The 15,819-nt window shown below is 43.5% G+C and overlaps 1 protein-coding gene across 1 annotated transcript in view; it reads left to right on the plus strand.

The window, feature by feature from the left end:
* The window catches only part of FHAD1 (forkhead associated phosphopeptide binding domain 1), a 133,441-nt gene that overhangs the window by 13,967 nt on the left and 103,655 nt on the right, over positions 1-15,819 (plus strand). The window contains 1 exon segment of the mRNA XM_065872624.1: positions 6,453-6,659. Within this exon segment, the coding sequence (XP_065728696.1) occupies positions 6,453-6,659 (207 nt within the window).

The raw sequence follows: 15,819 nt of genomic DNA on the forward strand, positions 1-15,819 counted from the left end.
TTTTCAGTGTACACATCTTTTACCACCTTGGTTAAATTTATCCGAAAATATGTTATTCTTTTTGATGCTATTGGAAATGAAATTATTTTCTTAACTTCCTTTCCAGATTGTTCATTGTGAGCATATAGAAACACAACTGATATTTGTGTGTTGATTTTCTCTCCTACGATTTTGCTACTGAATTTTGTTTATTAGTTCTAAGAGAGTTGTGGTTTTTCATGGACTCTTTAGGATTTTGTACATGTAAGATCATGTTGTCTGTGAACAGAGATAATTTTACTTCTTCCTTTCCAATTTGGATGCCTTTATTTCTTTTTCTTGCCTAATTGCTCTGGCTAGGACTTCCAATACTTTGTTGAATAGAAGTGGCAAAAGCAAGTATCCTTATCTTATTCTTGATCTTAGAGGAAAAGCTTTCAGTCTTTCACCTTTGAGTATGATGCTACCTGTGGGCTTTTTCATATTTGACCATTATTATGTTGAGGTAATTTCCTTCTATTCCCTGTTTGTTGAGTGCTTTTATCATGAAAGAGTGTTGCATTTTGTCAAATGCTTTTTGTACATCAATTGAGATGATCATTTTTTCCCTTCTTTCTGTTAATGTGATGTATTATTACATGGATTGATTTTCATATGTTGAAACATCAAGTCTGCGTTCCAAGAATAAATCCCACTTGGTCATAGTGTATGATCCTTTTAATGTGCTGTTGGATTCAGTTTCCTCATATTTTGTTGAGGATTGTGGTCTCAGTGTTCATAAGTGATATTGGTCTGTAGTTTTCTTGTAGTGTCTTTGTCTGGGTCTGGTATCAAGGTAATGCTGTCCTCTCACTTCACCTTTTGAGTCTCAGCTTCTTCATCTCTAAGATGGAGATAATAATAGAACCCCTGTTTAGGGCTATCATGCAGATTACATGAAAAAAATGCACACAAAATGCTTCAGCAGGGCCCAGTTCACAGGAAGCCCTCAAAATATGTTAGATGATGATAAGGATAATAATAATAAATAAATAACAGTTCATCTCATAGTTGGACAGCTCAGTAGGATGGAGCTTATACAGTCAGTCTGTATTAGCAGCAGGGCATCTGCCCCGTAGTAGCATTTAGCAATTTTCCAGGTAAAGGGAGCGAGTGATGTTATAGGGCAGAACTAGGAAGCTGTCTCCTGGCCTAACACGTGGTAGAGGCGCACCCAATTTTGTGGAGTCATTTAAAACTTCCTGCTTGCTTTGATTTCTTAATAATGGCTTGACAGTTTTTGAGGAACTGAAAGTAGTGAAGCCTGGGAAGAGAAAAACAAAATGTAACACACAGAATTCCTCTCATTTATGGGTTATCAAAGGTTCAAAGGACACAAAGATCAATGGGAATGGTGATGAAGATGATGTGGGTGACATTTTCCAAAGAACTAATGTGTTTTAATTTTTTTAATACTTTATTTTTTTGAACAGTTTTAGGTTTACAGGAAGTTGAGCAGAGAATACAGAGAGTTCCCATATATCCACGCCTCCAATACACACCGTTTCCCCTATTATTAACGTCATGCATTAGTGCGGTACATTTGTTACAGCTGATGAAACAATATTGATATGCTATTATTAACTAAGTCCATAGTTTACATTAGGGTTCACTCTTTGCGTTGTACGTTCTTTCGTTTTGACAAACGTATAGTGACAAGTATCCATCATTACAGTATCATAAAAAATATTTTCACTGCCCTAAAATCCCCTGTGCCCCTCCTCTTCATCCTGAGCCCCAGAGCCCCTGTGCCCCTGGCAAACACAGATCTTTTACTCTCCTTATAGTTTTACTTTTTCCAGAATTTCATACAGTTGGAATCATACAGTATGTAACCTTTTCAGACTAGGTTCTTTCACTAAGCAATATGCATTTAAGATTCCTCCATGTCTTTTTGTTATTTGATAACTCATTTATTTTTATCACTAATATTTCATTGTATGGATATACCACAATTTGTTTATCCATTTACCTTTTAAAGCACATCTTGGTTGCTTCCAGTTTTTGGCAATTATGAATAAAGATGCTGTAAGCATGTATCCAAAATAAATGAGTCTTCATGGATATAGAGAACAGACTGTGGTTGCCAAGGGGCAGGGGGTTGGGGGAGAGATGGAGTGGGAGGTTGAGGTCAGCAGATGTAAGCTGTTACATATAGGATGGATAAACAACAAGGTCCTACTGTATAGCACAGGGAACTATATTCAGTATCCTATGATAAACCATAATGGAAAAGGATATTTTAAAAAGAATGTATATATATGTATAACTGAATCACTTTGCTGTACAGCAGAAATTAACACAACATTGTAAATCAACTACACTTCAATAAAATAAATAAATAAACAAAATAAATGAGTCTTAAAAGTCAACAATAAGAAACCAAACAACCCAACTTAAAAATGGGCAAAAGAGCTGAACAGACACCTCACCAGAGAAGATCTACAGATGTCAAATAAGCATATGAAAAGATGTTAAACATCATATATCATTAAGGAATTTCAAATAAACATGAAATACCTCTTCATTTATTTAGACTACTTTGATTTCTTTCATCAACATTTTGTAGTTTTCTTCATATACCTCTTCATATAGCTAAGTATTTTGTTAGATTTATTCCTAAGTACTTCTTTTTTTTTTTTTTGGTGCTAATGTAAATGGTGTTGTGTTTTTAATTTCAAATTCCACTTGTTCATTGTCGGTATAAAGGAAAGCAATTGACTTTTGTATATTGATTGTGTATCCTGCAACCTGGCTATAATTGCTCATTAGTTCCAGGAGGGCTTTTTGTCAGTCCTTTGGGATTTTCTGCATAGACAATCATGCCATCTGCAAAATGGGCAAAAGATCTGAACAGACACCTCACCAAAGAAGATTTTTTTTTTCCTTCCCAATCTATATATCTTTTATTCTCTTTTCTTGCCTTGTTGCATTAGCTAGGACATACAGTACAATGTTAAAAATGAGTGGTGAAAGGGGACATCTTCGCCTTATTCCTGATCTTAATTGGAAAGTTTCTAGCTCTAGTTTCTCACCATTAAATATGATGTTAGCTTTAGGGTTTTTATAGATGTATTTATCAGGTTGAGGAAGTTCCCCTCCATCCCTAATTTGCCAAGAGTTGTTGTGGTGGTTTGGTGGTTTGTTAGTTTATCATGGATGGGTGTTTAATTCTGTCAAATGCTCTTTTTGCATCTACTGATATGATACTGCAATTTCTCTTCTCTACGCTGTTGATGTGATGGATTACATTAATTGATTTCTAAATGTTGAACCAGCCTTGCATACCTAGAATAAATCCCACTTGACTGTGGTGTATAACTCTTTTTATACATTACTGGATTCCATTTGCTAATATTTTGTTGAGGATTTTGCATCTATGTTCATGAGAGGTATTGCCCTGCAATTTTCCTGTTTTGTAATATCTTTATCTGGTTTTGCTATTAGAATAAGTTTGGCCTCACGGAATGAGCTGGGAAGTGTTCTCTCTTATTCTATTTTCTGGAAGAGATTATAGAGAACTGGTATCATTCTTTCCTTAATGTTTGATAGAATTTACCAGTGAACCCATCCAGGCCCGGTGCTTTCCACTTTGGAAGGTTATTCATTATTGATTCAAATTCTTTACTAGATATGAGTCTATTCAGAGTATTTATTTCTCCTTGTGTGAGTTTCAGTAGATTGTGTCTTTCAAGGAAATGGTCCACTTCATTAAGTTATAAAATCTGTGGGCATAGAATTATTCATAATATTCCTTTGTTATCCCTTCAGTGTCCATGAGATCAGTAGTGATGCCATCGCTTTCATTTCTGATTTTAGTAATTTGTATCTTCTCTCTTTTTTTCTTGGTTATCCTGCTAGAGGTTTGTCAATTTTATTGATCTTTACAAAAAAAAAAAAAGCTCTTTATTTTGCTGATTTTCTCTGTTGTTTTTCTGCTTTTTATTTCATTCATTGCTTCTTTTCTTCTGCTGTGGTAGGCTTAGATTGCTCCTCTTTCTCTAGTTTCATAAGGTGGAAGCTTAGATCTTCTTTTCAAATGTGTGCCTTCGATGCCATAAATTTCCCTCCAAGCACTGGTTTCACTGCATCTTGCAAATTTTCACAGGTTGTATTTTCATTTTCATTTAGCTCAAGATAAATTTTTATTTCCCATGAGACGTCCTCCTTGACCCATCTGTTATTTAGAAGTGTGTTGTTTAATCTCCAAATATTTGGGGATTTTCTAGCTGTCTTTCTGGTATTGGTTTCTAGCCTCATTCCGTTGTGGTCTGAAAACATACTTTGCATAATTTCTATTCTTTTAAATTTGTTGAGGGATATTTCGTGGCCTGGAACGTGGTCTGCTTAGTGAGTGTTCCATGTGAGCCTGAGAAGGATGTGTGTTGTTGTGGGATGAAGTTGCGTGGTTGCCAGTTAGATCCAGATGACGACAGTGCTATTCAGTTCAACTTCATTCTTACTAATTTTCTGCCTGGTGGATCTGTCCATTACTGACAGAGGGCTGTTGAGGTCTCCAGCTACCATGATGGATACATCTGCTTCTCCTTGCAGTTCTTTCAGTTTTTGCCTCCCATACTTTGATGCTCTATTGTTGGGCACATACAATGAAGGATTGTTATGTCTGCTTGGAGAATCTACCCCTTTATCACTATGTATCGCCTCTCTTTATCCCTGATAACTTTCCTTCCTCTGAAGTTGGCTCTGCCTGAAATTAATATAGCTACTCCTGCTTTCTTCTTGTGTTTCAGTATTTTAAGTGCCAACGTGTTTGGTAGGAATTTGCAAAGTGGGTAAAGGCACAGTCATTTGAATCAGGCAAACCTGGGAACAAGCCAAGCGAGTCAAACTGGCTGACTGTGGGCACACTTAATCATTCTATGCCTCAGTTTCCTCATCTAAAAAATGAGTAACTATCGGACCTACTGTACAGCACAGGGAACTATATTCAATATCTTGTAGTAACCTGTAATGGAAAAGAATCTGAAAAAGAATAGGTATTATATATATGTATAACTGAATCACTTTGCTATACACCTGAAACTAACACAACATTGTAAATCAACTATACTTCAATAAAAAATTAAATTTTTTTTTAAATGAGGAAGTATCCCTTTGAATTATTGTGAAGATGAAATGGGATAATGCAGTAAGCACTTAGCAAATTTCCTGGCATTTGTGTAATTGCACATAATGTGTAATTAATATATTCTACTAATATATGCGGTTATATTATTATCTATTCATATAATATAAGCTATTGGTTATAATTATATTGTGGGACGTTAGTATAGATTTCTAAGTCCAAGTACTCTCTATGAAAGCTGGATGAGGCACTCTGAGAAGAGTAACTTAGAAAATAATTGCAAAGTCTCAGGCTGGAGTGGATGGCTCATAGGCAGTGTCCTGAGAAGACAGAAGACTTCACACGTGCCCTGCAGCCCATAGTACAGGGCGCCGGGGCCAGGGGGAATGTGATATTTCCTCCTTGGTGCCGAGTTTTGTGCATTCTTCTTATTAAAGTGGTTACACAGGAGGTTTCTGACCCCACTGACAATTCACTGTCTGGGGTCTCTCTCTTTTGGGGGAAATGTGGCCACACCAGGGCCCCTATTGAAAAATAGATCATCTTTGGTTAGATAAATTCTGATAAGCTTTTAAGAAGCAACAGTAATAATTAATCACATGGGAAAAACCTTCATTGTACACCAAGGCTTTTAAAAGGTAGTTATAAAACTATGTTTTGTGGTGTGAGCTCAATTGTGTTTAAACTTTTTAAAAAGCTTGTAAGCATAGAAAAAAGACTGGAAGGATGTGAACCATCGTGTTCACAGTGCCTGCCTCTGGGGGACGGGAGGCTAAGTGATTTTAATGTCTTCTTTGTGTTTTTCTCTAGTTCTCATTTTCTGCATTATTACCAAAAAAATGTTATTTTAAAAATGAATAGAACAAACAAATGAAAACAACAGTTATTACAAAACCTCCCCTTAACTTTAACACTTGCAATAAATGGACAGTTGTCACTTGCCAGCTGACCTTTCTGGTTTGTGTTGGGCCATTTCTGCTGTCCTGCCATTCAGGACAACCAAAAGGATACTTGCATGGGATCAGAGAACTATAAAGTGGCCAATTCCCCCCGAGTTCCCTCTTACCTCTGTGTTGCCTGACTCCCTACCCAAAAACTGGGCATCTATTCTGGGTCTGCTGTCAGGGTCTGGTGACCCTCCACTCACTAGCTGTGTGGCCTTAGGCAAGTCACTTAACCTCTCTGACCCTCAGCATCCTCCTCTTAAAATGAGGATTGCAGTGACCATCCAGCCAGATGAAGTGGTTAGCACATTGGGGCACCCAGTGTCAGTGGCACTAGTAAACGTTAGGGCCCCCCTTGTTATTCCTGTTTTCCTGGCTCTGACTGTCCCCCTTCTCCATTTCAGTCTACAGACATCGACAACCATCACGCGCTCATTGAATATAATGAGGCCGAGAGCAGCTTTGTTCTCCAGGACTTCAATTCCCGCAACGGCACATTCGTCAACGAGTGCCACATTCAGAACGTGGCTGTGAAGCTCTTACCCGGAGACATCCTGAGGTTTGGGTCCGGAGGGCTGACCTATGAACTGGTCATCGAAAACCCAGCCTCGGTGAGTCCAGGCCCCTGCGGGGAGGGGGTGGGGTGCGGAGGCGCCGTGTTGTGTCACCTTCCGTGCAGGCTAGGGCTCAGCTACGGCCACGGGTGGAGTTCGTCTGGAGCGCGGCGTTCTGCTTTCGCGATTCCGCGAAGTTCAGACCCATCGCGTGGGTGCCGGGGGAGAGCGAGTCCTCACGCCCTCTTCTGGGCATTTCGTGGAATTACATGCAAGAGTTGCCTAGCGACCAGCCCGGAGCGAGAGCATTTTCCTGAAAAGTGAAGCTTGGCGAGGGGAGGTGGAAAGCAGGTGTGTGCTTTTGAAGATGCAGAGATGGATGCTTCCTCTTTAGGCAGATCAGTGCTCTGCAACTTCCTAGCTTTGCGGCCTCGGCCAGGGTTCTCTGCATGCCTGGGTCTGGGTCTTCTCAGCGGTGCAGGGCGTTGAGAGAGTATCTATGTGTAAAAAGTCAAAGTCGCTGGCGGGAGTAGACGCTTGAGGCCTGACAGCTGTTATCACATCGGATCAGAAATGTTCCCGGGATCAGGACCTAAAGTATGGCCCCAGGTTAAGCGGAACGTAACCCAAAACTCGCCCAGCAAAGCTCAGTCACAAGAAGTGTCTGGTTCAGTAGGGAGGAAGGATGGGGGCTGGTTAGCAACACAGTCCTGGGTCAGAACCCCAGCTCTGCCACTGGCCTACTCGGTGTGCTCTTGCACAAGCCATTGGACCCCTCGGAACCTCGGTTTCCTCATCTACAAAATGGGGCCAACGACAGCAATGACCTTGCAGGCTTATCTCGAGGGCTAAATGAGATGGTTATCATTGTAAAACTCCCAGAATAATGCCCATTCGTGGTAAGCACGCAATTAATACCTGCCATGTGTGTCCCAGAGAGACGGTGTGTTAACCTCACTCGCCAGCCCAAGAACGCTGCATGGACTGAGACCTCCGAGGCTTAAAATCCTTTCTGGGACGAGGCTGGGTATAAATAAATAAAGTTTAGAGAACCTAGACAGAATCCTGGGGTGTGGGTCCCCTAGGCAGCCCTAAATACTCACTCAGAGAAGACCAGCAGCATCCCTCAGGCCACAGGGTCCGTGACGCCACATCCACCATGTTTGGCTTTGAAAATCTGGGGCAGTTTTCTCCTGCGGCTGCTCAGACCCATTTTCCTCCTTGGACCAACATTAAAGTGTGCTCACTCGTGGGATGCACTGGAGTCCACTGGCCTCCCTGAGGAGGGGCTCCTGACCCAGCAGGTGTTGACATGATCAGGGACTCTCAACATGGGTTCTAAGGATCCCCCTCATCAGAACCATGTGGGGAGCAGACCAACAGTGCAGGTCTGGGCTTCACCCCAGGCCTGAGGACTCATACTTAGGATCCCCAGATGAAATACAGGACACCCAGTTAAATCTGAATTTCAGATAGCAACAAATAATTTTTATGTACCGGTGTGGGCCAAATATTGCAAGGAACCACTTATGCTAAAAAAATTATTTGGTGTTTATCTGAAATTCAGATTTAACTGACACCCTATAGTTTATTATCTATTTATTTATTCACTTATTTATTTATGCGAAATCTGGCAACCATACACATCCTCCCTGGGAGAGGGGCCTGGGAATATGCATTCTCACAAGCTCCCTGATGATTCTGATTCCCAATAGTAGGGAAACCCAAATTTAGAATCATTTGTATGGAACACTTACAGAACTTTTTAGGGATCAGAGAAAAGGGGATTTCAAACTCCCAAGCCTGAAAATCCAAGTTCGCAAAGTTTGATTCAATGTGCCCCAACATGCCTGATTACAAGAATTTTTCAGGAGCGTTCAGGAAAACTACAGGTTCCCAGGCCCCCTCCCTGGGAAGTTCTGACTTTGTGGCTTTGCCCGTGGGGGGAAGAAGAGGGGGAGCAGCAAACAACATCTGCATTTTTTTCTTTTTTTTTCCTACAAAGATATTTATTGAAATATTATTTATAGGGGCATAACATTTGAAACCTAAATTTCCATCAAAAGGGGGCATTGTTAATAAATTATAAGGAGTTCGTTTATATATGGAATACTGTTCTGCCCTTTGAAAACACAGCTTTATTGAGATACAGTTGACATGCAATAAACGGCACAGGTTCCAAGTCCGTAAGTGGATGGGCTTTGACATATGTGTACACCTGGGGAACCGTAGCCACAATCAAGACAGTGAACAGCTCCTTCATCCTCCAAAGTCTCCTCCGATCACAGCACGTGTAGTTTGCTTGCTTGCTCTTAACAGCTTCACTGAAGCACAGTTTACAGAAACTTCACCCATTTTAAGTGTCCAATTCAGTCAATCTTAATACATTTACGGAGCTGTGCAGCCATCACCACAACCTGCTTTCAGAACATTTTCATCCATTTCTATCACCCCAGACCTCGGAGAAATCTTGGAGGTACTTCACTTGGGGGTTTGTTTTTAACTTTTAATTTTCACAATTGTGGTAAAATACACATAAAATTTACCATCTTAACCACGTTCAAGGGTACAGTTCACAGTGGCATTGAATCTATTCACGCTGTCATGCAGCCGTCACCCCCATCCATCTCCAGAACTTTGTTCATCTTCCCAAACTGAAACTCTATGCCCATCAGATAAACCCCCCTGCTTCCTTCCTCCCCTCCCACCGTGCTTTCTGTGTCTGTGAATTTGACTATTCTAGGTGCCTCATATAAATGGGATCTTATGTCACTTAGTATGATGTCCTCATGGTTCATTCCAGCTGAATAATATTTCATTGTATGGATTTTGTGTATCTGTTTATCTGTTCATCCATCCACTTTGTTTATCTGTTCATCCATCCATGGCCACTTGGGTTGCTTCCACCTTTTGGCCATTTTGAGTAAGTTTGTCATGAACATGGGTGTACAGATATGGAATGGGGACTTTAGTTGACAAGGTGCTTCTTATATAATTGTGGGAAACAGTGCTGACGACCTCTAACCTTGAGTAGATAAGACAGAAGAAGATGCTTTGTAAGAGCGGCAGGAGGAATCACTGACGTGAACAGCTAAGCGACTCACCTGCTTTCCCTTATTTCACGCTCACAGCAACCCATGAGATGGGTTCTCCCGTGATCCCCATTTTACAGACAAGGAATCTGAAACTCAGAGAGGTTAAGTAATTTCCCCAGGGCCACACAGCTAGTCAGTGCAAATTAAACACTATCCCCACTTGCGGAAAAAGGAGGGGAGAAAACCATTTAGCCTGATGCTAGCTGGAGCAGTAGCCTTGACTGGTTTTCACACAGAGGAAAGCATGCTCTCACGGTCACTCGAATATACACGGATCTTTTCAATTCTTATTCAATACATGCACTTGCACGTTGCTTCATTCCTCGGGTGACTGCAGGCAGCCGCACAAGTGTTGCCCTGGCCTGTGCCCAGGGCACTTGGCAGGACTCTCCCCAACCCCACCTTCTCAAAAGTGCCCTCTGCCGGGGCGTCCCCAGCTTGAGAAGCTTCCATCCGTGACGCTCTTATTCATGGAGGGGCCCTTTGCAGGGCCCGCGTGAGGGCGGCCTGTGGACTGACTGACACGTTCCTACAAATTCCGCTTCCTGATGACCCCAACCTGCTGGCTGTTTAAAAGAAGAGAAAGAGGGCTTCCCTGGTGGCGCAGTGGTCGAGAGTCCGCCTGCCAATGCAGGTGACACGGGTTCGTGCCGCGGAGCGGCTGGGCCCGTGAGCCATGGCCACTGAGCCTGCGCATCCGGAGCCTGTGCTCCGCAACGGGAGATGCCGCAACAGTGAGAGGCCCGCGTACGCCACAAAAAAAAAAAAAAAAAAAAAGAAGAGAAAGAAAGAGGGGAAAAAGGGAGAGGTATTGAAGAGCATCTCTCATCAAATATTTTGAAGGCCAATTTTTCTAAGAAATTCGTGGCCGTCTTGCTTCCGGCATGTTCTTGTTTCCAGTTGATTTTGGGGTCCCTGGTGAGGGCTCTGTGTTTCCTCCTTGGGTGGAGTTTCCACGGAGGACTGCCCTGCTCTCATACAGGTTAAGTATGATGAGAACTTAACCGACAAAGAGTTCCCAAATGAAAGCACTTATTTCAGGTTTTGTGGTGACCATAACCAATAGAGGAGGGTGTGACAGCGTTTTATTGGGGGAGGGGGGTGAGGTGCGGGGCGGTTAGGAATCCAGATGTGTTCGCAGGTGTCACAGTGGTTAGAGCACGTGCCCTGAGGTCAGGCTGACTCCAGCGCCGTCCCAGCCCTGCTCTTGTACTGGCTTTTATACTGGACGTGCACAAATCATCTGCCTCTCAGAGCCTCGGTCCCCACTCCTGTGACAATATTTCCTACCACCTTGAGCGACCATGCTATTCAGTGGGCAAAGTACGTAAATTGCTGAGTTCAGCGTCTGGCACCTAATAAGCACATGATAACCCTCAGCTTTAGAGTCAAGCAGACCAGCATGGAGCAGCCGGGATGCCTCCTTTGTACGTGTCCTTCTGGACAGGGGAACCTCCCCATACCTGCCCCCACTAGCACATAAATACATTTGCAGATAAATTACCCATAGAACAACATACAAGATGGAAAAATATAAAGAAAAACTCTTGTTTGACAAAGTACACTGGCAGCCAGGATGTGCCCAGGACCATACTTTGTAAATCATAGCTCTCTCATCAAAGTATTAGCTAGGGCTGCCATATTGCACAACTCCAGGGTCACCATTCACAACGTGGTCCATGTGGATGGCGCCCACTGAAGCTGTGCAGGACATAACCCGCAGGGCCGTTTGCGATGCCCTGAAGCAGCCGTTGATTAATACCATAGAGTCTTGGCACCAGGTGTGGGAAATTGAAGTCATACGGTCAGGTGTGCCTGCCGTATTGTGGGTTTTGTTTGTTGTTGCCTTTATTCGTGCTTTCTGAGCTCTGGAAAAGGAGGTGTAGAAACAAGCTGTGCAAGTCACAGTGGCGCCATTCTTACAAGGCAGCTGAGTAAGGAAACCCACGTCACCCATATGTATAAATCATGTCTTTCTCTGTTCTGAAATACGGCAAAACTGAGGGAAGTGGCCAGAATAAAAAAGGAAGCCAGGCGCCACAAATGACGTGCCGAGTTGCTCCATGAGGGGGTTGACAGCTCCTTGGCAGCAGCCCCCATCCCCATGATCCTGGATACTGTCTTCTGTCCCTACAATGTCATGACGTCCTGTCTTGAGAGAAGAGCGCCCTCTGTCGGCCAATATTCCTTGCTGCTTTAATGGGGAAGCTCTGCAGAACACAATCGAGAAAGCAAGGGCTTTGGAGTTTGATGGACCCAAGTTGAAATGCCAGCTGCAACTGACTTTACCTTTCTGAGCTTCAATTTCCAATTTCTGCCAAGGAGCTACTCATTAATCCCAGGTCCCCTTTCCCCCTTCAGTTTTTTTTATAGAGGTCCCTGGGACCACCCCTATCATGGCATAAACTGAGGCTCAGAAAGTTTCAGCGACTTCCCCAAGGTTAGGCATCAGTCATATAGATCCAGAGCCAGGATTAAAAGCCAGCTCTCCTGAGTCCCTTGGAGGCTTTTCCTAATAGCACGAAGCATCGTGGGGCGGTGAGAGCCCAGGCAGGTCCTTCACTGCCCAGCGGTTAAGGAAGGTCTTGCAATTCCCAGTCCAACCTGCAATTTCACACGCTGACAGGGGATGATTCATTATGTGGGTAAAAACGAAAGCCACTGGTAATAGAAGAAAATGCCTTTTCAGTTATCTGGCTTCCTTGCTTGTTTGGTTGGCTCCACTAACTTTTTTTTCTTTATTTTATTTATTTATTCATTTTTGGCTGCGTTGGGTCTTCGCTGATGCACGCGGGCTTTCTCTAGTTGCGGCGAGCGGGGGCTACTCTTCGTTGCAGTGCGTGGGGTTCTCATTGCGGTGGCTTCTCTTGTGGCGGAGCACGGGCTCTAGGCGCATGGGCTTCAGTTGTTGTGGCACACGGGCTCAGTAGTTGTGGCTCACGGGCTCTAGAGCACAGGCTCAGTAGTTGTGGCCCATGGGCTTCGTTGCTCCGCGGCATGTGGGATCTTCCTGGACCAGGGCTCGAATCTCTGTTCCCTGCATTGGCAGGCGGATTCTTAACCACTGCGCCACCAGGGAAGGCCATCCACTAACTTTTTACCAGGGATATTGCTGCCGTTCCTGGACAAATTCAGTTGCCCCCTTTCTTCTTCTTTTTTGATGATGATGATAATACCTGATGGCTAATGTTTTATGCTCATTTATTACGGACCAGGAAGTGTTCCAAGCATTTCATGTGCACTATCTCACCCACTTCTCACAGACTAAGAAATGGCTGTTATTATCCCTATTTTTTACAGACAAGGCACAAAAATAACACACTCATCAGGGTCACAGAGGAGGAGCAGAGCAGGGAGCTGGACCAGATTCTGTGTAATGCCAAATCCCAAGTTCTTAACCAGAGGTTGGCAAACTATGGCCCAGGGCCAAATGCAGGCCATCGCCTGTTTTTGTAAAGTTTCACGGGAACACAGCCATCCCATTCATTTCAGTATTGCCTATGTTGTCTGCTACAACGGCAGAGTTAGCTGGGCAGATCATATGGCACGCAGGGCTGGAAATATTTACTGTCTGGCTCTACAGAAAACATTTACCAGCCTCTGCTTGTAACACTATGCTGTGCTGCCTCTTTCATTTTACTTGGTTTCTGAAAGAAGAACTGAAAATAGAGGGGGGAGCTGGGGAGAAAGAACTCACTCAGATTGAGCCTTACTGTGTGCCGGGAAATGTGCTGGTTAATAGCTTAAGTTTACTGAGGAATAAGAAAAAACAGACAAGCTGGAAAAATAAATTTTGAACAGTCTTTTCAACACGTCTTTAAAAAAGAGCTGGAAATATGTGGTTCTAAATATACGTACACATATATATGCATTTGCTTATATAGTAATAATACAATTACATTGACATATATCTGATAAATATACTAGACATTAACATATTATATATACAACAGATGCATGTTATAAATGTTACCTGTTTCTTCAACTGGAAAGTTTTCTTTTAAAACTGTGGAATGTTGGGAATTCCCTGGTGGTCCAGTGGTTAGGACTCAGCGCTCTCACTGCTGAGGGCCTGCTGAGGGTTCAATTCCTGGTCAGGTAACTAAGATCCCACAAGTGCACGGCGAGGCCAAAAAACTAAATAAATAAAACTATGGAATGTCTTCCCTGGGTCACTTTTGAAGCAGAAATTTGGGGTTTGTAGCCTGAAGCCTGCTGTAGCTAGAGAACTATTTGTCTGTCAAAGTCTCTCTAAGCAGCGTTTTACTACTTGTCTTATGATCGGTTCCTTGGTCTTAAATCATTCTTCTGTGGAGACGCTGCTTTACTTTTATACGTTTAAAGGTAAATTTGGTGCGTGATTACAGTCTGGTGGGTTTTATCTGAGCATGTCATTACCTTTAAAACAACTTTCATTCCGAGTACATAGTGATGCTTACGCTAAAGTCTCCATAAGCATACTGTCCAGGAAATGTTACTGTTTGCAAGTGTCAGAAAACCAACTAAAACTAGCCTAGGCAAAAAAAAAAAAAAAAACTCATGTAACTGAAAAGGTCAAACGCTGCAGCTTAGGCCCAGCTGGATCCAGGCGCCCAAATCATGGTCAGGAATCTGACTCTTTCTTCCCTGTTAGCCTCACAGTCTCAGACAGACTCTTGCCTCACCTGTAGGAAAGTGGCCCCCAGCAGCCCCAGCACCCTACAGAGTAGCAGTGGCTTGGATCATGGGGCTTCCCCTGAACCAATCACTGAGGCCAGGGGCAAGGAATGTGCTCTGATTGGCCAGGCCTGGGTTATGGGCTCACCCCTGGAGTGGAAGGGTCAGAGTTATATGGACTCGGGATTGTCAGGGAAAGGGTGTCTTCCCCGCAAAAAATTAAGGTGCCCGTCCAGAAGATGGAAAAAATGGATGCGGGGTAGGCAAAAACAAAGAAGATGTCCATGACATTAGGAAGCATTCCTATTGCCTAAGTGGAACCTTCCTAACGGGATTTGCCGCTAGGGTTCTGGGGGGAGGAAAATGACGAATAATCCACTTTTCCATTGGAAAAGTCCCAGGCCAGTCTCCAAGGAAGCAGAGTTGCTCATTTCTCTCCTCTGGTGAACAGGTGTGATGAGAAGCTCAGAGTCGGGGCCTTAGTTGTTCATCCCCAAGAAGGGTGGCGTTTCCACGTTCCTGGGACCTCTGAATAGGGCCCGTTCTTGAGGAAGATGTGGCTTTACTGTACCCGGGGTTGAGAAGCCGGCAACTGAGTGAATGACCAGCGACCATGGTGCCCTTCACAACAAAACCTCTTTCTGGTCAAGCTCTGTCATCTCCTACCTGACCTTGTAGGATTTCCTCTACCCTGTGCTCCTACAGGTCCCGTGGGGACCTACTGATGTGATGAGAAATCCTGGGGCTGGGTGTTTTATATCAAAGGCGATTTCCCGAGACCAGTGAAGTGGAGGGCACGGGGCAGCAGACAGCCTCAGGCTTGGCATCTGCCGCAAAAACTCACACAAAAGGACCCCTGAGACTGCGTTGCCACCAGGTGTCTACAGACGATGCAGATGACATCAGGGGAGGTGGAGATGGGAGCGCGGGCTGAACCCTTAGCATTCTGCTGAGACAGAACCCAGACCCGGCCAGGAACCGGGCCGCTTCCTGCTTCCTCTGGCAGACCACACCCTTTGTTACCAAACCAGAGCCACAGTGCTCCTTCTCTTCACTTAGCTGATGATCATTCATTCATTCATTCATTCCGTCTCTCAACCTGGCAAGACCGAATTGAAGTAGGGCCAAGTCCAGGGGTAGCAAAAGCTATTTGCAAAAATCCGGCTGTTTTCTCATTAGATTCTATTTCCCATTTTATGGACTGACCAGGAAGCTGATTAGAACTTAAAAGGAAAGGAAAAACCGTAAGATTGAAGATTTACAAGAAAATGGGGGCTGGGAAAAACCCAAACAAATGACTTTTCTGAACAGCTCAAAGGGACTTAATTCTTTTAAGTTCCAAAACCTAAAAATAACGTATAACTTGGTGGTTCTGTGTTCTAAATGTATAATCCTGATTTCTCACACTGAAACCCCGTACATAATGTACCCTTTTCTTGGGGACTTAGAATTATTACCCCTCTCTG

Source organism: Phocoena phocoena, chromosome 1 (genome assembly GCF_963924675.1).
Source record: "Phocoena phocoena chromosome 1, mPhoPho1.1, whole genome shotgun sequence".
NCBI classification, from domain to species: Eukaryota; Metazoa; Chordata; class Mammalia; order Artiodactyla; family Phocoenidae; genus Phocoena; species Phocoena phocoena.